Here is a 26,767-nt window from a genome sequence, read left to right on the forward strand (position 1 = left end):
CCCAAGAAACAAGAGCAACCAAGTGCTCCGAGTAGAGCAGTGTGATGGCGGCAGGAGACAAGAGCAGGGCTCACTGGATCTCTGTGACGCCAAAGGATGGCAGCAAAGGTTACAAGCCAGGATTTAACAGTTGACTGTACTCGTCAGTCGATGTCTCCTAGTGTTGAGGAGACTGATAACAGTGAGCTGAAGAGATATCAAGTGCTATGGTGCATGGTTTTATTTATTTATTTAAAAAAAAAAAAGGATGGATTACTGCCTGAGATTTTACCCTTGTTTTAAAGGATATATTTATTGTTATTTATTTACTGACTTAACCTCCACGTCACTTATTTTTATGGATTATTTATGTATTTATTAATGGAAGCACTGCACTGTTTTGCACTGTTGTGGAAACGAAAGCCATTTAGCACTTTGCACCAACCCTTGCTGTGTCCTAATCGCCTGGCTCATCTCAATTTATGACTATTGATGGTCACCAAATTCAAGGACATAGCTGCAGCCTGCCTAAACCATCACAGTAATATGAATGTTTACTATAAAAGAGCAAAATGGCCTTACCTGAGCAACTTTCTTTGCTTCGGTGGCACAGTTATTCTGTACAGACTGGTACAATTCCAGACAAACAGAGGATCCAGTTCCAGGACAATGCAATGTATGATGTCTCCTGGCTGGCAGAGGAGTACCAGAGGGAAGCAAGACTGTGTATATATCAGCTCCAGAATCATTTACTTCCTGACAAATAAGAATGCATCAACCAAGTTAGTGGCGTCCACTTATTAAAGAAATCAAGTTTTAGCATAAAGACTGAAAATATACTTGTTACCTTGACAGTTATGTCTGAGGCACAGCACTCAACTGTGAGTGTCTCATCATCTAGAGTGGAGCTGTCTTTACCAAGCAGTATCCCAGCCTCTATAGCAGCTCCAACAGGAATCACCTCATCTGGAGGAATTGAGTTAAGCAGCTCAACATCTGGAAACAGGTCCCGGATCATTTGCTGAAGCTTTGGAATCCTAGCTGACCCTCCACACAAGACCACCTACAAAAACAATATTTTTCTCTCTGTCAAGGAAACTGGAAACGGTTTACTATACAACTGCATGATGAAAACATATACAAGAACACCAAGAATCTCCATCATTCTTTCACTCTCATGCAAAGACCGACCTTTTTTTTTTTTTTTTGCAGTTTCATCACTTTGACTAGAGCTATAATCTTTCTCCCCTCTTCTGTATTTTAACTAATCCTGATTCTAACGTACTGTCGAGGGATGATCATCTACTGTACTACACAATAACAAGTGTCCTTCACTTGTGTGAAATGGAACATATCTCAGTTTGGAGAAGAGTACTGCGTTTACTGTTTATTTTGAAATATGTCAGTATTTATACAGTATGCAAGAAGCCTTGTGATGCATTTCAGGAATGCTGATATATAAAGTTAAAAAGTAACTCATTAACTAACTAATTGGTGAATCCTCAAAACTCTTCCTCAATACATGGCCACATAGAGGCCATATGTTTACATACACCTTGGCTAAAAACTTTCAAACTCAAAATTCCCCAATTCATCACATTACCAGACAATTCACATGTTAAGTCAATGTACTCGAGGCCCATATTATTTCCTCTCTACCTGTCTCCTTACTGTAAACAGCACTGGTGCCTCCAGTAATTGATGTATTTACTTTTAGCAGCTTCTGAGTTGCTAATGGTCATTATTATTGGGACACCTCTAGTTGTATACAAGGGGCATACCTGCAGAGCTAGTGCCACCTTGTCCGAAAATCCTAAGAACTGACCTGAAGTGGAAAAATTGTGGATCTTCTCAAGCTGGCTTTCTCTTTAGGAGCCATCTCCAAAAGGTTCAAGGTACCAGGAGCAAAATGAATTGTACAAAAATATAAAAAGCATGGGACTGTACAGACTTTAAATTGTTTAGGAAGGAGGCACAAAATGACTCCCAGGGATGAACAAAAATTTGTTTTGAAAGGTTAAACAGCATAGACAACAGAAGAGCTGAAACATGTTCACTACACAGCTATCTTTGCCTCCTTATCAAAAATGAAATGCCATAATCTTTATAGATATACTGCTCATTGCACTTTTGGCCACTAGATGACCAAAGTTTACTCACACTGATACTTCAGAATATTCTGTATGATACATTGTAAGCAGTATGTTGACAAAATGTAACAGCTAGACCTAAATAAAGAAATAAGAATCCTCAATTAATTAATTCATTAAAATGGTTTCCAGCAATGTGTTTTGAAAGTCCACACACTTCCTTCTAGCAATATAAAAAATATGAAAAAGAAAGTCCAATTTCTGGAAGTATACAATACATTAGATAATATGCTAGTGATGAAGAACTATTATTGCACTAAATTGCTATACTGGTCCAAAAATGTAAATATACTTGTCTGCAGTATGCTGTGTCTTTGTGTATAGTATAACCAGCACATAGCAAACATATATCCAAGATAATAAGAGAGATTCTTCTTACATAGCAGAGAGAAAGATTTACAGCTGCTGATTACTGTATATACTCGCGGATAAGTCGGGACTTGATTTTATCATATAATTTCTGGTACTTAATAATGTCGGTCGTATGAGCTGAACATGGAAAACTCACGCTATTGGTCCAAGAGATTATGATATACTAACGGCTACCTGAGAGAGAACCACGGAGCACATTGCCTTTTTTTTCTTGTATATATTGTGCCTTTGTGACCACACGGTAATACCCAAACTTTTCTGAAGCAACGTTTGCACTAATTGGTAACTACTCCGCTGCAACAAAATTCAATGTGCCTGAGAAACTGATGGAGGAGGAAAGAAGATGTGTGTAAAAAAAAAAAAAAAAAAAAGTGTCGCATTTTTTAACTGATTTTATGATTGATTTTTTGGGTTTCAAGACCCGACTTATATGTGAGTATATATGGTAAGCAGATGTTTACCCAAAGTTTTTTATATGAACTTTTAACAATAATTAAATTAAAATGAAATTTAAATAAAGTACAGAAATGGAGTAAGAAAAAAAAAAAAAAATAACAGGCAAATCCTTTAAAACTTAACTTTTAACGAGAACAGCTATCTCATCACTCAACCACGCACACGATTCTTGGGCAATACATATTGTATACTCAACAGCACCTATTCTCACAGTTTATACTGACTTAAAGGCTTCAGTTGATAGTAATAAAAATGTTTTCATTGCTTTCTTAACTTATTGATTGCTTTTAATTTGCTCAAATGAGTTTTTTTAAAATGGCAAATCCAATTTAGACAAGCCAAACTACACATATGCTAAAAAGAGGATCTTAAAAAACACCCTAAATCAAAACCTAAAATTGGCTTGCAAGGAACACATGATAATGTGATGGATTCAGAATGGCTGGAATTGTGAAGGAAACGCTGCCTAAGCAAACCTAGCCATTTAGCTGGCTCACAGCTTTCTTCTTGAGTTTATCATTTGTCTTCAGGATTTCTCTTGCATTTGTGTTTCACTTCAGGACCTCTTAATACTGAAATAAAAGCTGACAGCAGGCGGCAAAAAGCAAAATAAATTAATGGTTTTATCCCCGTGACCATCCTCATTTAAGGAATGAATGATTTGCTGGATGCCCCATTAATCTGGTCTGTGGAGAATTCTAGGGGGAATCGGCTCAAAAAGGAACAGCTGCCAAGGCAATAAAATGACAAGACCCAAGATCTCTCAACCTGAAGATCTAAACAGATTTGGCAGACATTTACTCCTCCCTTCAAAAAAGATGGAGTGGAAAATGTGCAAATGCCAAAAAATAGTGAAAGGCAAGAGTTAGGGAATTGAAATAAAAAGGTTTTAAGGAGCCACAAGGATGCAACAAGTTAGTTCTAGAACAAATCTGGCAGTTGAGGAAGGGGGGCTTAACATAACATTTAACATAGCATGGTGCACTGGGATTTAAAATATTGAAGGAAAAAAAAGACTTATACCCAGAAGCTTTCAATGGTAAAATTCACAATAACTGGGGGAAAAAATAAAAAAAGGATTACTGACACAGTAAATGTTTTACTGGTTCAATATATAGACTTTGGATAGGGGTCATGAATACTGGAAAAAAAAAACAGTATGCCATGTATGTACTCGTCAAAGATCCTGCACTCAGGCAGAGGATAGACAGCCAAACACCATTACATAAGAAAAAAGGAAAACATTTTTGTGTTAGTGAAAATTCTGCTGTGACCAACACTGCTAAGTGGATCTAGTTGGTATCCTGCTTAATTTTTTGGTTTGATATGCATAATATTTTTCCTGCTGTGCACTAACAGCACTGCCTTTATGAACCAAGTGGCCATATAAGGGCTAGGTACTTGTTTTGTGGAGTTGTTGTTTGAAGAAGCTACGTTAACATGGGACAAGGGTATGAGCTTGTTATCCAAAAGCAGCCTTCTAAAAACTATACAATCCTAGGAGCTTTTGCTGTCAGCAGAGTGTTTCAAGAAACTGGATCTTACTTCTTACCTTACTGATGTCACCCGTTGAAAAACTGACTTGTTCCAAAAGAGTAACAACTGGTTGAATGCTCTTATTGAAGAGTGATGAGCACAGAAGTTCAAATCTAGCCCTGCAGTAAGACACAAAGTGAGTATCGTGACAGATTATTCTATAGTTTCCAGAGCTAGTATACATTACCGTCCACTGCTTACCTGGACACATTGCAATCAAAGTCCATCCCGTCATAGAGAGAGTCCACAAAGCAATTGGAACTTCCTAGTGTCGACAAAGAATGCTTTGCAGTTTCAGCACTGTTCATTAACTTCATCATTGCTCTTGGGTTTCCTCTTATATCGTGCTTAAATGATCTATAGTAAAAGAAAAAGGTTGTTTCAAATTTTTGTGAAAGGGCACAATTGTAATTAACTTTTTTCCAAATTTTAATCAGACATTCTTAGAAACATCCAACAGCTTATAAATTTATATAAATGACTGCTGTTTATGAAATCTGCAAAATATTCGATCTACTGTGGATGCCTTCATGTTAATTTAACAAAGTTTAATTCTTGTTAATTCAAAGCAACTGCTCTCTCATTAACTTCTAATCTAGGAGCAGAATGGTGGAGTGGTGGCTCTGAGGCTAAGGATCTGCATTGGCAATCGGAAGGTTGCCAGTTCAAATCCTGTAAATGCCAAAAGGGACTCTGCTCTGTAGGGTCCTTGAGCCAGGCCCTTAACCTGCAATTGTTCCGTCTTGGGTATGATGTTAATCTGCATCCATTCCTGCATGTAGGCCTTCCAAAATGCAGGGAAAAACTTGGGAGTTAGTGGCAGAAACAGGAATTACAGCCACCATAAAAAAACCTCACACTGGCTCCACTCCATCTAAATTAGTGTGGTGCTGAGGTTTCACCCGTTGCATGGCTGCATTTGGGTCCTAATCTGGATGCTGAGTTGGGCTGTCGTGTGGTGGGTGCGGCAATGCACTCCTAACCTCCTCCTCCTCCTAGGAGTAGGAACACATAATTGAACAAAATGGGGTAATCTTACTTTCTGAAAATATTTTTCTAATTTTAAAACTGTTGTTGTAAATAGCCCTGGTACATTAAAGTCAAAACCAAATTAAAAATACAGGCAACACATTTAGAACTAACATGTCATCATTAAACAGGAGATGCTTTTTCACTCTGCCAACCAATAACATGTAAATGAATGAATACAAAAATGTCAGAAAGCATCATCATATGAGGCTGTGAGATGGTCAAAGTCTAGAGGACACCCATTAAGTGTTATTCTTCACTCTGCTCTTACACCTTTAACAATATTTATGAAAATACACTGTTCAAAACAGTATACAATTAAAAACAAAATCACCACATCACCCTCAAAGTGTTCGATCTGCCATCACCTTAATAATGTCTACTGAACAAACTGTTTCACTCCAAGCTGCAAATACTGCAGTCCAAATTGCATTGTCCATACTGAAAATCTAGGATACACAGTTTGGCACAACACTGTGATGGTGACTTAATCCCATGGTTATACTCAATATACAGTGGTGTGAAAAACTATTTGCCCCCTTCCTGATTTCTTATTCTTTTGCATGTTTGTCACACAAAATGTTTCTGATCATCAAACACATTTAACCATTAGTCAAATATAACACAAGTAAACACAAAATGCAGTTTTTAAATGATGGTTTTTATTATTTAGGGAGAAAAAAAATCCAAACCTACATGGCCCTTTGTGAAAAAGTAATTGCCCCCTTGTTAAAAAATAACCTAACTGTGGTGTATCACACCTGAGTTCAATTTCCGTAGCCACCCCCAGGCCTGATTACTGCCACACCTGTTTCAATCAAGAAATCACTTAAATAGGTGCTGCCTGAAACAGAGAAGTAGACCAAAAGCACCTCAAAAGCTAGACATCATGCCAAGATCCAAAGAAATTCAGGAACAAATGAGAACAGAAGTAATTGAGATCTATCAGTCTGGTAAAGGTTATAAAGCCATTTCTAAAGCTTTGGGACTCCAGCAAACCACAGTGAGAGCCATTATCCACAAATGGCAAAAACATGGAACAGTGGTGAACCTTCCCAGGAGTGGCCTAGTGGCCCCAAGAGTGCAGAGACGACTCATCCGAGAGGTCACAAAAGACCCCAGGACAACGTCTAAAGAACTGCAGGCCTCACTTGCCTCAATTAAGGTCAGTGTTCACGACTCCACCATAAGAAAGAGACTGGGCAAAAACAGCCTCCATGGCAGATTTCCAAGACGCAAACCACTGTTAAGCAAAAAGAACATTAGGGCTCGTCTCAATTTTGCTAAGAAACATCTCAATGATGGCCAAGACATTTGGGAAAATACCTTGTGGACTGATGAGACAAAAGTTGAACTTTTTGGAAGACAAATGTCCCGTTACATCTGGCGTAAAAAGAACACAGCATTTCAGAAAAAGAACATCATACCAACAGTAAAATATGGTGGTGGTAGTGTGATGGTCTGGGGTTGTTTTGCTGCTTCAGGACCTGGAAGGCTTGCTGTGATAGATGGAACCATGAATTCTACTGTCTACCAAAAATCCTGAAGGAGAATGTCCGGCCATCTGTTCATCAACTCAAGCTGAAGCGATCTTGGGTGCTGCAACAGGACAATGACCCAAAACACACCAGCAAATGCATCTCTGAATGGCTGAAGAAAAACAAAATGAAGACTTTGGAGTGGCCTAGTCAAAGTCCTGACCTGAATCCAATTGAGATGCTATGGCATGACCTTAAAAAGGCGGTTCATGCTATAAAACCCTCAAATAAAGCTGAATTACAACAATTCTGCAAAGATGAGTGGGCCAAAATTCCTCCAGAGTGCTGTAAAGACTCATTGCAAGTTATCAAAGCGCTTGATTGCAGTTATTGCTGCTAAGGGTGGCCCAACCAGTTATTAGGTTCAGGGGCAATTACTTTTTCACACAGGGCCATGTAGGTTTGGATTTTTTTTTCTCCCTAAATGATAAAAACCATCATTTAAAAACTGCATTTTGTGTTTACTTGTGTTATATTTGACTAATGGTGAAATGTGTTTGATGATCAGAAACATTTTGTGTGACAAACATGCAAAAGAATAAGAAATCAGGAAGGGGGCAAATAGTTTTTCACACCACTGTATATAAGGCTCATTTTCACATTTATTGTAGTATAACATTTTTACTTGACTTTCCACATTTGTCTGACAACTACAGTATTCTAAGTCTCCATTAAAATTACAGCCTGAAGTTTGCGGAGGAGTTTATGATTAACAAACCATCTAAGGACATGTATGATGCAAGCTGAAGCAATGCATTCTACAGCCCTGCTGTGTTTGCTGCTACTAGACAGGCTGAGCTCAAAGGTGTATACACTCTTACAGACAGAGACACTTTTATGTGACAAAGTAATTGTTTTTATCTCAACAAGACAAAGTTTAACAGAATGCTCATGAAAAAGAAAAAAAATACAGAGGTACAGATCAATCAAGATGAAAGAAACCACAGTGTCATTAGGAATCAAGTAACCTGTTAATGGTGGGGAAATTCCTAAACTTTTAAGAGACCAGCTCATTAAAAGAAATTAATGAAAGTGATTATTAAAGAGGATGGAGAACCAGCTATCTAATACTGGCGTGATAGCAGACAGTCAACATGGATTTAGATGGAGGAGAACTTGTTTCATTGAGATTATGAGAGGCAACAAATGTATTTGATCATTGGGGAGTAAACAATATAACATCATCAGACTGGAAGGAAAGAGAATGGCTAAAGCAGATATAATAGATTTGTACCAACCTTCAAATGTTCTTTTATTTATTTATTTTTTTTTATTATTTTTTTAACAGAAATAAATGCCATATTGTCTTCCAAATAAAAAGCATGGTAATACATTTGAGTACTCTGGGGAAAATTATTTTTAAAAATGTAAGGAATACATATAAGAAGGTTTCAAGGATTGGAAACAAGATCTGTTAAGTGTTATATCAATCATCTGAAATGGAAAAATGTAGTTTAGTCTTTTAAACTGGTTTGCAGAAAAATGATAACCATCAACCAGAAAAAAAAAAACTATTTGTTAAAAAAATACAAGTAAAGCTATAGCATACTTTTCATGGGTTTACTAACCTAATATGAATTGATCATACAAATTAAAGACAAATGTTACCAATTAATACAAAGTATACTCTAAAAGACCCATCTTACAAATTTAAATGACCAACTGTATATATTTTTAGGTATGGAGTTAAGATTAAAAACGTTGATACCAGTGACCCATGCTGCCATATACCGTAGGTTACACCAAAATCAACACTGAGAAATGACTCCATTAAATATTAGATCTTAAAAAAAGTTTTAGAGTGGCAACAACAAGTACAAAGGGACACAGGTACACAGTGGATGTAGAGTACTTGCCTCTGAAATTCAGATGCTAAATGCTGAGCCAGGGCTTCTGTAAAACACTCCCCTCCAATGCTATCGTCGGTCTGCGTGGCAAGGACTCTGTATATCCCACTGTTAACTTCAATCAGTGTAACCGAAAGGGAAGTTCCTCCAAGCTTGTACACTAAAGCATGACTACAGAATAAAATGAAAAGGCTGTAAGTTTGCATCAGCTGTCTAAAACATTTGCAACATTTATCTGTCAAACTTTATTTTATATAGCACATTTCACAAAGCATAATACAGGTATGCCCAAGTATTTTACAAAGCGTACAAGCAAACAATTCAAAACGTAAATTGCAATACAAATGAATAACAAAGTTTAAAGTTGATAGACAAGTGCAGTGCAATGAGCATTATTATAATTTACACACAAATATCAGAGCATAAGATACAAACAGGCATAGCTGACATAAAAATGTGCAGTTTAAATGTTCATGTTAAACGTTAGGAGATGGGAGTAGCCACAATTCTAAAAATCAGTGTTCACTGATAGATCCATTATGTTGAATGACTAGTAATGAAGACATAACAAGGTTGGTATTTTGGCATCAGAGGAAAGGTATTGTAGGAATCTTGTACTTTTTGTAGGCAACAAAAAAGATTCTGTTGTGATGTTCCAAAGTAAGATTCTATCAGCAATGAACCCAAGAACAATGGACCACTTAAGCATGGTGACAGAATGTAGTGGCAAACTCCCACAATAACAGAACTGAATTGACTATATCTGTTTGGTTTATTTAATACCTATATTCTTTGAGCCAAACCCATTTTAAAAGGTAATGCAGAAAAATACACTATATGGCCAGTAGTATGTAGACACGACCACCCTCAGCAAAATGAATGTGTTCAGGTGTTTGAGCCACACCCATTGTTAACATTGTAATAAAATCAAACACCTAGCCACGCAATCTCCATTGACCAAACACTGGTAGTAGAATGGGTCGTACCGAAGAGCTCAATGGGTTATAACAGGTGCTGGCATAGGAAACCACTGTTGCCACAAATCATTATGTGAAATTCCTACTCTCCTAGATCTACCCCATTCAATTGTTAAGTGCTATTGTTGTGAAGTGGAAGAGTCACATATTGGGCCATCAAGTGCTGAAGCACATAAAAATTGTCTATTCTCTGTTGCATCACCTACACCAGAGTCACAAATTGCCTCTGCAAGCAGCATCAGCACAAGAACTGTAGCTTCATGAAATGGTTTTCCATTGCTGAGCAGTGGCACAAAAGCTTAAGATCATGATGTGCAGCTCCAAGTTTCAACTGGAGTGGTGTGAAGCACACTGTTGTTGGACTCTGGAGCAGTGGAAACATGTTCTCTGGAGTGATGGCTCAAGCTTCATTATTTGACAGTCTGTAGTCCAGAAGGCAGCATTCTCTTGGTATTCATCCATTCTCATCAGATTCTTCCATCATTGTGCCTACTATAATATTTGGTGGAGGAGGGATAATGGCCCAGGGAAGCTGGTCAGGGTTTGTGCTAGGCTCCTTGGTTCCAGTGAAGGGTACTATTAATACTACAGCATACAAAGGCATCGTAAGCAATTTGGGCACTTCCAGCATGACTTTGCCTCAATCCATGAAGCCAGTTTCATAAACACATGTAGGAAGTCAAGTAGTGTGCACAGATCCCTGACCTCAACCCTAGAGAACACCTTTGGGATGAATTGGAACACTGATTGAGATTCATGTCTTCTCGTTCAACATCAGTACCTGACCTCACAAATGGTCTTTTGACTGAATAGGAACAAATTCCTATAGACATATGTGAAAATCCTGTGGCAAGCCTGGGACAGGATTGTTTGGAGCAACTCCATATTAATGCCCATGGTTTTGGAATGAGATTTCCAACAATCTCATAAAGACATGATGGTCAAGTGTCCACATAGTGACGTACTACTAATGTACAATAGTAGGTCTTATGTCCAAAACTGGACTTAATGTCACAGAAAGGTAATTGTACAGTCTCAAATAAACACATACACATGGTAAAAACTGATGGAACATCTGTTCATTTTTTTTTTCATTTAAAATGATTTGTTTATCCAGTCTGTTAAAACATCTTAAAAGCATTTAATGCTGGCAGATATTGTCCTGGCAATATCTAACCAGCTATTCTGTGAACCTGCTTTTTCCACGGCAGGACTACATATACATTTATTGACAGCTTTGGCAATTACATCTATTTTAATTTATTTTGGTCTCTTGGATACCACTTTAACTTTTGGCAAGGTGATACCACTTAGTGATGGGATAGGGCATTAAAGCATATTCCACTCAACAGTTTCATACATCACTGCCAAAACATTTTCCAAGAAAACAAGTTCTCATTCAGCACAAAAAAAAAGGACAGGCATTCAAGTGAACTGTCTACATTCTTTTCATATTAACTATGGGTCTAGTATGGTATGTTTTATCTTTGTGATTGATCTCATCTGAGAGTATGCATTTCTCTTTTTTTGTTACAAGTGTCCAATACTCCATAATGCAACATTTTACTGATGTCCTTAGTATGAACTGTGTTCAAGCTTATTTATTGAGTGGTAGCCTTTTGTATTTGTAATATTAAAAACATTATATAAAACTTTTTAAATCATGTAGCACAATGATTAATGTATCATATAAAATAAAATGCCAAAAGATGTCTAGCAATGCCATTTCATTAATACAAAGCCATATTAAATCACAATGCAATTTAATTATCACAAGTATAAAATAGCATGCCGCCACTAGTGGAATGGATACAATTGGAAAAAGAACAAATTAATAATGCAGATGTTTTTGTTCAGCTCTATTGATTTAATGCTACGCTAAATAAATATATTTCTTTAGTAAGCTTGTGTCAGACAAGGGCAGAGTGTTGCATCTCAGTGTGCTATGACAGGATAGATGTTTTCCAAGACATACATATTAGGTTACTTTGCAACTCCAAACTGGCCTAATGATTTGGACAGACAGAAATATTTAAAACTACACATCTATTTCTAATATAACTTAAAATGCAAATAAGAATTTTGGATTTTTCTTGAAAACAAAATTTGCCAAAAACAGAGAACTTTCCATTATGCTAATTGGAAGTAATATTTATCGTGTATGTAAAACTTGAATGTTCTCCTGCCTTTGTACAAAAACACAAAGTAGTATATAGACTCCACATCTGCTGTAAACACCAACCTACAATGCATTTCCATGAATGCTGGTAATGCTTCCTAAAAGAAATCTGAATGGGGCAGGCAACATGTCCAAAAATAAATTCTAGGACAATAAAAAAAAAAAAAGCTATGAAAAATAAGGATAGTGACTGCACTATATATAAGTATAAAGATTATTTTCAAACAAATAAACAGTTTGCATAGAATCACAATGTTCCATCAAGGGTGAACTTTTATTAAATACAAGCAAATAAAAGCAAATGCACATAAATCAATCAACTTTAAAACAAAAGTACTGTAATATTTATATGCCTGCATCTTTATTCCTAGCAGTATTTAATCTGACATTTCCAGTAAATAGCCATAAAAGTCCATTATTAAAATATATGCCACTAATGCAACCATTTTAATGCGTTTAAAGAAAATAAAGAGAACACAGGAAAGACTTGTTTGCCTTTACCTCACAAAGTGAAGGAAGAAAAGAATGATGCTTCTCTTTAATGCAAATTTAGCACAGTATTGACAACTTTAAACCACACTGACAAGTGAAAAAAAGTCTGTGTTTGAAAGTATATACTGTATATGTAATGATGTACAAAATAAATAAGCAGCTAAGTTTGTACTCCATAGAAGTATTATTAAAACGACCAAATCAGCTTGCTACGCTTTAGAAATACATTCAGCAATCTAGGATTCCACTAGATCTTGGTAAAGGTAAACTTCAAAAAGCTACAAAGCAGTTTCATATCCAAAAGAAAGCCTGCACTAGACAGATTCATTTGAAAAACATTACATTTCTAAACAGTCAAAACTAACAATGAAACATAAAAAAAAAATCAGAACTGAAATGTTAGATTACCAATTTTTTCATCTTTTTTTAAAGTTTCAATTTTTGTTTTAATATTTAGAACTATTAAAATGTATATCACTGATTAACAATTACCTTTTTCCACCTGGTGTGTCCTGGCCAATGCCATACGCAAGAAGTGCTGCTGAGGGTTCATGTATTAATCGTAAAACGTTAAAGCCTGCTGCCTCGGCTGCATGCCTAACAAATAAATGTAACATAGTGCTGATTAAATCATTTGAAATAAAAACCATCCATGCAAAAAAAAAAAAAAAATCTACTTAAAAATAAAAGCCTTTCCCAATTGCACAATTAACATTTTTTTTATATTGTACAGTCCTAAATGCTTATGAAGACTCTAAAGGAATTTAAAAGAATACAATGAACACACTGGCCTGAGCTGGTGTCCTGTTCAGAGTTGACCTCTGCTTTCATATGTTATCTATGACATCTTAGGTAGAGGTAATTTAGTTAAGTCCCATGGACTAATAAATATTTGATCATGAACTAACCAAAGAAGTAACCCTTCCTGTTTAAAATACTTTATGTGCCTCTTTGGCGTATTTTGGTGAAGTATATTTGTTGCTTAACACATTAGTGTTTATCTGATAGTTAAGTTGTTTACTCATTTAAATATTTATGCAGCAGCAATATTACTTTTAAAGGAAGCATCTCTTATATGTATGAAACTGTCATACATCTCCAACTGCATTTTATATTTTTGGTTAATGCTTTGATGCAAGGCTAATAAAATGAAGAGTACTGATTATGATTTTTATAATCTCATTTCATAATCTATTTTCTTGCTGGCATAAAACAAACTATTTAAAATTATTGTTTGGCATCTTAAGTCATGACTCTCTGCAGATACCGTAAATTAGATTGCAATGACAAAATGGATTGCATTAACATAATGGAACCTTCATGCTAGTTCACCAATAACTAAATTGTAAATGGCAATTCTGTTTTTTAATAATATGATAAAAGACCAATCATCTTGGTGCATGCTTTTTGCTGATGACACTGTTGTGTAGCATGAGAAAAGAGGAAGTGGAGAGGAAGTTGGAAGAAGGCAGAAGGGCTTTGGGAGATAGAAGGATGAAGATAAACAGGAAGATGACAGAATATATGTGGCTTAATAATGATCAAGACTCGGAGGTTAGCCTGTAGGGAGAGCAGTTGACAAGAGTGGATACATATAAATATTTGGAATAAGTGGGTATCCAAGATGGAAAACTAGATGCTGAGATAACCCACGGGAGTGCAATGTGGATGGAACAATTGGAAGAAGGTATCAGGAGTATTGTGTGCGTGATGAATTACGGCGAAAGTTAAAAGTAACATTTTTAGGATGGTTGCGAGACCAGCAATGATGTATGGAGCTGAGGCATGGGCAATAAAAGGAGTGCAACAGAAGTGGAGTTACAAAAAAGGACAGAAAAACAAAATGAGACAATCAGAGGTGAAACAAAACTGGGAGAGATATCTAAGAAAGTATAGGAAAGAATGTTAAGTGGTATGGACATGTGAATAGGAATGACAATGACTATATGGGCAAACAAGTTATAGGAATGGAAGTACAGGCAGAGAGGCCAAACCAGAGTTAAAAGAAGATCTGAAGGAAAAGGGCTTGATTGACACTGGAGAAGGCTGATCAAGCACATTGACCCCACATAGAATTGGGAAAATATGAAGAAAGAAGAATTAGAATTCCGTTTTTTAACAATTCATTTTCCATCCACTTTGCTGCCATACTTTCTTGGCCCAATTCAGGGTCACAGGGAACTGTCACACATAATACAGCCATGACAATGTTGTGTAGAAGAAACCTCAGAAGAAATCATTAGTTATTAGTCAAGGAGCTGCTGTATTGACATGTGTCCTCAGAGCATATAGTTTGCCACCATCCTGATAACCCAAAGTATACTCCTGCATGTAGTATGAATCTGCTCTGAGAAAAGAGGACATGGAGCCTGCACCTTCCACAATGTTTAGTTAACATGACACTTTACTGGTATGCATGAACTGAAAATTGTTCAATACGTTTTCCTCGTCTAACATCAACTTTCATATATTCAACATTCATGAATTCATAATTCATTAATTGTGAAAATAGCATTTTACTGGATCAGTGGCATGTACCATATACAGTATAGTAATCCAAGTGTACCTAGTTCCCACAATCTTTAAACCAGCTTTCCAATATAGGCAAATAAATCCATACAGTATTTTAAATATGACATAGTATAGTATCTTCTAATGGTTTACAGCCACCATCTCAAAAGCTATCAACCAGAGAAACTAGAAAATGTACTGTGACAGAGTATTCCCAATCTTGCCATGGACTGTTGATCTTTTCTACAATTAAATTGGAAAAATATATTTTAAACTGCATAATAAAATTGTATTAATTAATATATTAACATAAAAAGTGCACCATGATCCAATTAAATTGTATCCAGAAACCTTACCTCAGAGCGTTTTTCTGCTCTACTCCAAATTCAAAAGGTACTGTAATAACTGCATCATTGACATCTGAACCTAAGGCTGACTGAGCAGTTTCTGCAATAACATTAAATTACACATTAGAAATACTAAGTACAATAAAAGGAACTATAAAAATGTATGTTCATAGTTTTTAGTTTAGTTTTTTTTTTGATAGGGTTTCACCAATTAATCTTTTTTCTCTTCTAATGAGACCAGTAGTCTATCTTATAAAGGGTCAATATTTCAGAAATTTCTAGACACAAAATGTAACCTCTTGCATACTCAAGACTTAGCTTAGACAAGATGGTTTGTACCTTTAATAGAAAGGAGTATTGTGAGAGGGAAATAAGTTTCAGTTTGGGTGTGTGCAACTGATTTTAAAAAATGCAGTCTATTATATTAAACCACTTTCTGGACATGCACTCTTCTTTCCTTCTGCTCCATTTTTTAAATGAAAGCAGCAGTGTATGAAAACACTCTTAAAAGCCAAACCATTTACATTTATTTAAAAGCTTGGATCAGCCAGTGAAGTTGTTTTTCTTTTTTGACTACATATGGCACATTAATAGATCATGACTAAATGGAATATTTCAAATATTTTCTATGCTAGTTGCTATATTACACAGTTAAAAAGATAAAACTGGCCAATTTTCTGTCAGGGATATTAAAGGTTTGCAATTTTCCATAAAACTCCCGACTAGTGTTAACAGTAGAAATATGCAATTTCCAATACTACTGACCTTTCATTTTAATAAAAATTAACTTTGCCACCTCTTCAGGCGAGACAAGTTTGATATCGTCACCAGTATCGATTTCATACTTTGCCATTTCATCTGCATTAACAACCTGAAAAATAACATTAGTTTTACTCCAATTATTGTATAATGAGTTTCTCTAAACCTGCAATTTCACTATGCATCATTTGTTTTTTCCTCACTCCATCCCAAAAAACCCCTATGACCACATAAAACTACAAGCAGTAACTCCACATAAAAGACATCAGGATAAAAGAAATCAGGACTTCACTTCAGTGCTTGTGCACCAGACCCTAACCTTAGTTATACAATCATCTATCTGAGAATTTCAGATTCTCTAAACAAACATTCTATATTCCATCTATTTTTGAACACAAAATTTCAACTGCTATTAAAATGTATGGGTCATAGGGTGTGGTGATATGGGTCCACAGCTCGTTGAGTAAAGGCCATTTTTAAATAGATAATCCCGCACCCGAGGCGGCCGTGAGGCGATGTTGTAGCGAGCCGCGGGGCAGTCGTCGATGTGGGCGTTTCTCACCGTGTGCACAGGTGAGGAACTGCCCACATTCGTGATTGCTCCCGTGGCTAATGCTACAGCTGTGATGGCCCCTCACATTTTAAAAAGAAGCGCGAGTCGGTTTTAAAGGGGTAAAAAAAAAGATCGGGGAGAAAAAGTGGAGAGAGAAAGGAAAAGAGAGGACGGAGGTTACCGGGAGCAGGAGAGGAAGCAGGTCGGTGAAAAGAGAGAGAGCCAAGAGCGGCGGACGGTCGAGCGAATGAGCGCTCGTGGACAGCTGCGTAGAAGCTGGGTGTTAGGCCGACACCCAGGTGTTTGTGTTGATGTCGCTCCCGCTGAGCGATCAGGTAGCGGGAGTGACCAGGGAAGGCGACTGGCCGCGGAGAGGCCATTGAAAGGCAGCGGAAGTCGGGAGACTTGGTGGTGGGAATCCCCAATGTGAGCGACCTGGCCGTTGTGGGAAACCAAGTTCTCTGGGACTGGGATGAGTGCCATACCGAAGCCAGGGATCGGGAGGTCTCCAGTCTCGTGTGTGTGTTTCAGGAGGGCAGCTGCAGAGAGCATCTTGCCTGCTGCGATGCCCAAACGGGATTAGCAGGTGAGACGCTAACAAATGATGCACCGGATTTGTTGTTTTAAAGACTGCTTCCAAAAGAAGATTTTAACCTCTCGTTTTTAAGGATGTGTTTTTTTTCTATTTATTGATTTTTAACCTCCACGTGTTCTTTTTATGGGTTATTTAATGAACTGTGAAGAACTGCACTATTTATGAACACTTGTTTTGTTGGCTTTTAATAAAAGCACTTTTGCACTTTCTACCTTCCCCTTGCTGGAATTATTTGCCTCCACTGACTAGCTCACTCGGTAACATTATCGACGGTGTTGGGTTCATGTGCTTCCAACAGCAAAGGGAGTGTGGAGCCTGAACCCACATCGTCACATATGGTGGCAGCGGTGGGATGAGCTAGCAGTGGAGGCCAGAAGAGGAGACAGAGCAGCAAGCGGGATTGGTAACTGACTTTGAAGGACCCACGTACCCAAGCCGGAGGAGGACATTTTTAAGGACTGAGCTTTTTAAATACATTTATTTATTGCTGTCGTTTTATTTGTCTTTTAAAGTTCTTATTCTTTTAATGTCCTGTTTTTATGAAGGGGGCTTGGGTTGGTTTGTTTTAGTGGGGGATTGTTTTAGTGCAGTGTAGAGTGGCCGAGCTGTGGACCTGAGCTCCAGTTGCATTGGGTTGGCAGTGGTGTGGAGCCTTCCCATGCAACTGGAGTTTTATGGGGGGTGGAATGTGGTGATATGGGTCCACAGCTCGTTGAGTAAAGGCCATTTTTAAATAGATAATCCCCGCACCCGAGGCGGCTTCGTGAGGGGGGGCGATGTTGTAGCGAGCCGCGGGGCAGTCGTCGATGTGGGCGTTTCTCACCGTGTGCACAGGTGAGGAACTGCCCACATTCGTGATTGCTCCCGTGGCTAATGCTACAGCTGTGATGGCCCTCACATTTTAAAAGAAGCGAGTCGGTTTTAAAGGGTAAAAAAGATCGGGAGAAAAGTGGAGAGAGAAAGGAAAAGAGAGGACGGAGGTTACCGGGAGCAGGAGAGGAAGCAGGTCGGTGAAAGAGAGAGAGAGAGCCGCGAAGAGCGAGCGGACGGTCGAGCGAATGAGCGCTCGTGGACAGCTGCGTAGAAGCTGGGTGTTAGGCCGACACCCAGGTGTTTGTGTTGATGTCGATCCCGCTGAGCGATCAGGTAGCGGGAGTGACCAGGAAGGCGACTGGCGCGAGAGGCCATTGAAAGGCAGCGGAAGTCGGGAGACTTGGTGGTGGGAATCCCCAACGTGGCGACCTGGCGTTGTGGGAAACCAAGTTCTCTGGGACTGGGATGAGTGCCATACCGAAGCCAGGGATCGGGAGGTCTCCAGTCTCGTGTGTGTGTTTCAGGAGGGCAGCTGCAGAGAGCGTCTTGCCTGCTGCGATGCCCAAACGGGATTAGCAGGTGAGACGCTAACAAATGATGCACCGGATTTGTTGTTTGTTGTTTTAAAGACTGCTTCCAAAAGAAGATTTTAACCTCTCGTTTTTAAGGATGTGTTTTTTTTCTATTTATTGATTTTTAACCTCCACGTGTTCTTTTTATGGGTTATTTAATGAACTGTGAAGAACTGCACTTTTTTATGAACACTTGTTTTGTTGGCTTTTAATAAAAGCACTTTTGCACTTTCTACCTTCCCCTTGCTGGAATTATTTGCCTCCACTGACTAGCTCACTCGGTAACATTATCGACGGTGTTGGGTTCATGTGCTTCCAACAGCAAAGGGAGTGTGGAGCCTGAACCCACATCGTCACATAGGGACCAGAGGAAATTCAACATAACAAATAAAATTATTCAAATTATTAAATATATACTTTATACTTACTGGGCATTTGCTCTCAGCTGTGTGTTTTTGAGCATGTGGGTCATTGCAACTAGGCATGAAAGAGAAAAAAATAAATAAATAAAATAAATATATATACACACACACACAGTGTATATAAATAACATGAAACCTATGTTAATATTTTAAAATGTACATTAGGCAAGGAAGCAAGGGACAAATCTATATGAGGAGACATGAACTGAAATGGTTTTATGTCACAACAGTATAATTAAAAAGTGTAACTCATGAAATGTGATCAGGTAAAACAGTTTTGAAAAGCGGTTCAACTCCCTTCAGCGTTGCTTGACACATTCTAGTTTTTTTAAATGTTTTAATTTATTCCCCATGTCTGATAATAAACTATTATTTATCGTACTGTAATTAAAATCAGATCATATCATTACAGAATTCAGAATAAATATAATGTTGTACATGTTCTTATCCTATTCTCAAGTTATGATCATACAATGATTTACCTTATATATCCCTACTAGGCTGACCCGCCTTTTAAGACGACCGACTTTTAAGTTGACCACTTCTAAAGGCAATTCAATATGTACAGTGGTGTGAAAAACTATTTGCCCCCTTTCCTGATTTCTTATTCTTTTGCATGTTTGTCACACAAAATGTTTCTGATCATCAAACACATTTAACCATTAGTCAAATATAACGCAAGTAAACACAAAATGCAGTTTTTAAATGATGGTTTTTATTATTTAGGGAGAAAAAAAAATCCAAACCTACATGGCCCTGTGTAAAAAAGTAATTGCCCCTTGTTAAAAAATAACCTAACTGTGGTGTATCACACCTGAGTTCAATTTCCGTAGCCACCCCCAGGCCTGATTACTGTCACACCTGTTTCAATCAAGAAATCACTTAAATAGGAGCTGCCTGACACAGAGAAGTAGACCAAAAGCACCTCAAAAGCTAGACATCATGCCAAGATCCAAAGAAATTCAGGAACAAATGAGAACAGAAGTATGAGAATGAGATCTATCAGTCTGGTAAAGGTTATAAAACCATTTCTAAAGCTTTGGGACTCCAGCGAACCACAGTGAGAGCCATTATCCACAAATGGCAAAAACATGTAACAGTGGTGAACCTTCCCAGGAGAAGCCGGCCGACCAAAATTACCCCAAGAGCGCAGAGACGACTCATCCGAGAGGTCACAAAAGACCCCAGGACAACATCTAAAGAACTGCAGGCCTCACTTGCCTCAATTACGGTCAGTGTTCACGACTCCACCATAAGAAAGAGACTGGGCAAAAACGGCCTACATGGCAGATTTCCAAGACGCAAACCACTGTTAAGCAAAAAGAACATTAGGCCTCGTCTCAATTTTCCTAAGAAACATCTCAATGATTGCCAAGACTTTTGGGAAAATACCTTGTGGACTGATGAGACAAAAGTTTAACTTTTTGGAAGGCAAATGTCCCATTACATCTGGTGTAAAAGGAACACAGCATTTCAGAAAAAGAACATCATACCAACAGTAAAATATGGTGGTGGTAGTGTGATGGTCTGGGGTTGTTTTGCTGCTTCAGGACCTGGAAGGCTTGCTGTGATATATGGAACAATGAATTCTACTGTCTACCAAAAAATCCTGAAGGAGAATGTCCGGCCATCTGTTCGTCAACTCAAGCTGAAGCGATCTTGGGTGCTGCAACAGGACAATGACCCAAAACACACCAGCAAATCCACCTCTGAATGGCTGAAGAAAAACAAAATGAAGACTTTGGAGTGGCCTAGTCAAAGTCCTGACCTGAATCCAATTGAGATGCTATGGCATGACCTTAAAAAGGCGGTTCATGCTAGAAAACCCTCAAATAAAGCTGAATTACAACAATTCTGCAAAGATGAGTGGGCCAAAATTCCTCCAGAGCGCCGTAAAAGACTCATTGCAAGTTATTGCAAACGCTTGATTGCAGTTATTGCTGCTAAGGGTGGCCCAACCAGTTATTAGGTTCAGGGGCAATTACTTTTTCACACAGGGCCATGTAGGTTTGGATTTTTTTTCCCTAAATAATAAAAACCATCATTTAAAAACTGCATTTTGTGTTTACTTGTGTTATATTTGACTAATGGTTAAATGTGTTTGATGATCAGAAACATTTTGTGTGACAAACATGCAAAAGAATAAGAAATCAGGAAGGGGGCAAATAGTTTTTCACACCACTGTAGATCAATTTGATATTTTATACAAACTCATTAATTTGGTTATATTGCATTTGAGCGGTATTACTTTAATATTCGTAGTTTCTGTTATTTTTTAAAGAAATTTTAGCTTTTTTTCTATATTGAGGTCGCCCTTTTGAACCCCCCTGATATTTACTACGCGGTGAGGAATTTGTACTCCATCAACATTAATTATTCCCAGAGACATAATTTTGTCTATTTTTCCAGCGCATCGCGTAAAAAAGCAAGGGAACGATGGGAGCACCAGAACTCTGCTCACATCATGTCGCTTCGTACCGCAAGCTGCAAGTAGTAAGTCTGTGATTAGCGGAATACCGCTACGCTTTCCACTCACGGGACAGAAGGACAATCCCGACCGTTTTTACATAGTAAGAAAGAAGAAGATATTGCACAGTCTGGAGTGGAAAATCATCTTTTACCAGGAAAAACGAAACTACAAATCCCATCGTGCATTGCAAAATGGACGGGGCGTGTGACTCTCCGCGCCTGCGTAGCACTCACGGGACGGAAGGACAATCCCGACCGCTTTTATATAGTAAGAAGATCAGCTATGACTGAGACAAAAATATGTTAAATGATGGTCTTCCAAAGAAATCAGACTGGAACCACTTACCAACTTTGGTTTAGCTAAAATAGCATGTCTAATACTTTGTATTATAAGTGTTCCCCGACTTAGTCGTTAATTGGTATGTACTTCTTAAATGGGCTCTCTCTTATGTCAACAGGAGCACGCAGGCAATGATCCACCACACAGAATACATTACATTCACTGCTCAGAAGAACATCCATTGAATTGTGCGTCTGTGTCCCTGACCACCAGCTCACTAACCCAACATTTACACATTGTTTTAATTAAACCAGCGGGATACTCATTCATATATCTAGCCTCTTGGAGCCTCATCACAATTGCCATAAATGTTCTTTGCACTGACTGTACTGCTGCTTTTGCAATCACATTTTAGAGATATCGTGGCAGTGTGTCCTGGGAATTTAACAGATCTTCTTCTGGATGAGCTTTCTTTATTCTTTATTTTAGCTGTACTGTTTCTGTCAAACATGCCGACCCTCAATTCCTGACCTTCTGTTTTGTTTCTCCACGTGACCAATAGCCACACAATAAATGTCTTCATTTTTGCTACTGCTGTGTCACTGTGCCCCCACATGTTTAATACATGCTTTAATGCATTTAATCATGAAAACGATATCAAGTATACTTTTTTGTATTCTAAAATGTTCAGAGAGCTGTAATATCATGAAGGCAATGTATTCTGTGTGGTGATCACTCCCTGCACACTACTGTCAGCATGTTCCAGTATGGATTCACCATGCCCACACATGTTTAATTATTAACAGCATATATTACTTAAATTACTTAACAAATGTATCTATAAAATTTACATACTTTAAAGAATTTCATCAAATTACATCAAGTATAAATCTTAGTATTCTAACAGCACAGAGCTCCAAGAGAATAGCTCTTGGAAATCTAAATTGACTTAGAAGGCAGTGATAGTCATCTACAAATACACACTCTTCTATTGAACTGAATTCCTTTGTCATTGTATGGCACAATGAGATTCAATATGTAACTCCTCCATAAACTAATTGTCCTATAAAATGATTAAAAAATAATAAAAAACAATAAATATACAATATGAAAGCATAAGTACAAATATACATTTGCATATTGTGCAAATGGTTCATAAAGTGACTCATGTGGTGCAATATTATAGTTGTATTGCAAGTATACAGTGAGGTAATTGTAATTCTAAGTACAAACAGTTCTACAGGGAGCACTTGGTGGATTGAGTGCTTTTATAGCTCTTGGGATGAAACTGTTTCTGAGCTTCGAGATCCATGCAGGAAAGGCACTGAAGCGTTTGCCAGATGAGAGAAGTGCAGATAGGTTCAAAGTTCAAATAAGTTCAAATGGCTGAGTGGAATCCGTGCAGATGCTGGTGGCTTTCCTGAGGCAATGTGTGCTATAAAATGTCCTCCAGGGCTAGAAGCTGCATCCTGATAATCCTCTGCACACTTGACACAACCCACTGTGGACTTTACTAATTACCTGGTGTGCAATTGTGATACCACAAACAAATATAATGGATTAAAAAAGTTTCAGTGGTGCACTGACAGAAACAATGCTGAAGAAGCTATGGTATTTGGAATAGTTTGGCCATTTTGCGCAACATTGTATTGTTAAAGAATAATAACAATCAAGTAGCTTAAGTTTATAAGCGATATGCAATTAATTTCTGTGTATTTGATAAAGCCTGCATCATAGATATAATAAAATAGAAAGGGAAATGACACAGAAAGAGAAGCACTGCTCTGGCTCTTGATGCTGACATTTTGCACAACCAAGCAGAAAAGTGTGTACGCATGGTGGGAGGCTGCAGTGAAAATGTGCACAACTTTACATCAAGTTTAGTTTTTATACATCTCGAATTGAGCGTGAAAACAACAACAACATTTATTTATATAGCACATTTTCATACAAACAGTAGCTCAAAGTGCTTTACATATTAAAGAATAGAAAAATGAAAGACACAATTATAAAACAAAATAAATCAACATTAACATCGAATAAGAGTAAGGTTCAATGACCAGGGGGGACAGAAAAAACAAAAAAACTCCAGACGGCTGGAGAAAAAATAAAATCTGTAGGGATTCCAGACCATGAGACCGCCCAGTCCCCTCTGGGCATTCTACCTAACATAAATGAAACAGTCCTCTTTGGATTTAGGATTCACGGAAAGGGCTTGATGATGATGGTCACGTAGAGTTCTGCCTTTTAATCCGTCCATCATTGTTGGAGCAGGTGAAAGCACCATTTATACATGAGCCCCAAGATCACTACAGACTTGTTTTTACATCCCTTAACAAAGCCATTAAACCAATACTCTAACTTCTTTGAAAAAAATTAGAAAACAAACTACAGTTGAAGTCAGAAATGTATATACTTAGGGTGTATTCTTTAAAACTCACTTTATAATCCCTCCCCAAATTTTATACCAACAAACTATAATTTGGCATATTGTTTAAGACATGTACTTTGTGCAGGGCTAAAATATTATTTTTTTCCAAAAATGTTCACAGATAGATTATTTCAGTTTTTATTGACTATATCACAATTCCAGAGGGTCACAAGTTTACATACACTTTGTTAACTATGTATTTAACCAGCTTAGAAAATTCTAGAAAAATATGTCAAGCCTTTAGGCAATCAGCCTCTGATGGCCAATAAGCCTAATTGGCCATCAACATTTAGGCAAGGCATACAATCAAACTCACTGTCTCTTTGCTTGACATAATGGGAAAAAATCAAAAGAAATCAGTCAAGACATCAGAAAAAAAAAAATTGTGTACTCCACAAATCTGGTTCATCCTTGGGAACATTTCCAAATGCCTGAAATCTTCTATGTTCATCTGTACAAACAACAATATGCCAAGTATAAACACCATGAGACCACACAGCTGTCATGCTGCTTGGCAAGGGGACACATTCTGTCTGCTACAGAAGAATGTACTTTGGCATGAAAAGTGCAAATCAATCACAGAACAACAGCAATGGACCTTGCGAAGATGCTGGAGGAAACAGGTAGACAAGTACTGTATGTATATCCACTGCAAAACAAGTCCTATATCGACATAACCTGAAAGGCTGCTCAGCAAGGATGAAGCAACAAAGCCATCATAAAAAAGTCGGACTGCAGTTTGCTTTGGCACATCAGGACAAAGATCTTACTTTTTGGAGAAATGTCCTCTGATCTGATAAATTCAAGATCAAACTGTTTTGCCGTAAAGAACATTGTTCTGTCTAGAAGAAAAAAGGTGAGGTTTGCAAGCCAAAAAATACCATCCCAGCCATTTAGCATGGGGGTGGGAGCATCATGTTGTGCGGGTGCTTTGCTGCAGGAGGGACTGGCGCACTTCACAAAATAGATGGCATCATGAGGAAAGAAAATTATTTAGTTATACTGCAGCAAGAGCTCAGTCGCAAATGGGTCTTCCAAGTGGACGATGACCCTAAGCATACCTCCAAAGTTGTGCCAAAATGGCTTAAGGATAACAAGGTCAAGGTATTGCAGCGGCTATCACAAAGCCCTGAGCATCAATCAGATTGAAATTTGTGGGCAAAACTGAAAAAGCATGTGTGAGCAAGGAGCCCTACAAACCTGTCCCAGTTACACTAGTTCTGTCTGGAGGAATGGACCAAAATTCCAGCAACTTATTGTAAGAAGTTTGTGGAAGGCTACCCAAAAAATCTGGCTCAAGTTAAACAATTTAAAGGCAATGCTACCAAATATTAACAAAGTGTATGTACACTTGTGACCTTCTGGAATTGTGATATAGTCAATAAAAAGTAAAATAATCTGTCTGTGAACACTGTTGGAAAAAAAATTACTTTTTCCCTGCACAAAGTAGATGTCTTAAAAGATTTGCCAAATTTATAGGTTGTTAGTATAAATTCTGGAGAGGTTATAAAGTGAGTGTTAAAGAACTTACCCTAAGCGTATGGAAACTTCTGACTTTAACTGTAAATAAATTAAGCTTGTATGTCATTGTTATGAAACATAATTCTGCCGCAAAAATTTTATTTCTGGCTTAGTGGATTAGTATTTCTTTTTATTGCATAATGCCGACTGTGGTGAAAGGTCAGTGTTTCAACACAACTTAGCAAATTCTGGTATCAATAACTACAATTGTGTTTTTAAAGACAGCGCAAAAAAATTCTAGCTGGTTATAAGTCTAAGAGACACTTTATGACTGTTGAAGCTGCACTATCATTAACAAATGATCCGAATAATCTATGCCAGGTGTGAAAACAATTAGTTTAATTTAAGGCAAATATGATTTATATATTAAAAAAAAAAAAAAACATGGGATAGGTTTGCCGCTGCAAATTTTGAAATAACTATGGATGTGAACACAATGAAAATTTAAATCTTAAATTAACCAAAACTTCTTAAGAACCAAACTATTTCACTTACCAACCAACAAGGGTGTTGATCATGCTCTGGTAGTCAATGTTAAACAATATCTTGTGATATCTGATGAAAGTTATATATCATCCATCATCCAACCTGCTGGAGCCAATTCCAGCCAACACAGGGCACAAGGCAGGAAACAACCCCCAGGCAGGGCGCCAGCCCACCACAGAAACTATATATCAATCAAATCAATATTTTGTTTATACACTACTTTTTTAAAAACTTATTCTGACTTCAACAGTGCATTCAGTACTATTTTGACAAAACTGCTAACTAGAAATGGAGTTCAAAATTATTATTTATTTATTTTTTTTAAAAAATTAGGTGGCCGGCATAGTTATGTTATCTGCCCAGTTTGTATACAAATGTGTGCCACGCTGAAATCTCAAACTGAGATGTGCTTTACCTATATACTGCACTGGCAAGTTTTTAAAATTTTTTTTT

At 37.6% G+C, this 26,767-nt stretch overlaps 1 protein-coding gene across 1 annotated transcript in view; it reads right to left on the reverse strand.

The window, feature by feature from the left end:
• The window catches only part of hspa14 (heat shock protein 14), a 41,284-nt gene that overhangs the window by 9,315 nt on the left and 5,202 nt on the right, over positions 1-26,767 (reverse strand). The window contains exons 4-12 of the mRNA XM_039761486.1: positions 19,134-19,182; positions 16,179-16,284; positions 15,423-15,513; positions 13,048-13,152; positions 8,917-9,078; positions 4,695-4,850; positions 4,510-4,612; positions 827-1,042; positions 562-735 (exon numbers count right to left, since the gene is read on the reverse strand). Coding sequence (XP_039617420.1) covers positions 562-735; positions 827-1,042; positions 4,510-4,612; positions 4,695-4,850; positions 8,917-9,078; positions 13,048-13,152; positions 15,423-15,513; positions 16,179-16,284; positions 19,134-19,182 — 1,162 coding nt within the window. The remainder of the gene's footprint in view (positions 1-561; positions 736-826; positions 1,043-4,509; positions 4,613-4,694; positions 4,851-8,916; positions 9,079-13,047; positions 13,153-15,422; positions 15,514-16,178; positions 16,285-19,133; positions 19,183-26,767) is intronic.

This window comes from Polypterus senegalus, chromosome 8 (assembly GCF_016835505.1).
Source record: "Polypterus senegalus isolate Bchr_013 chromosome 8, ASM1683550v1, whole genome shotgun sequence".
NCBI lineage: Eukaryota > Metazoa > Chordata > Cladistia > Polypteriformes > Polypteridae > Polypterus > Polypterus senegalus.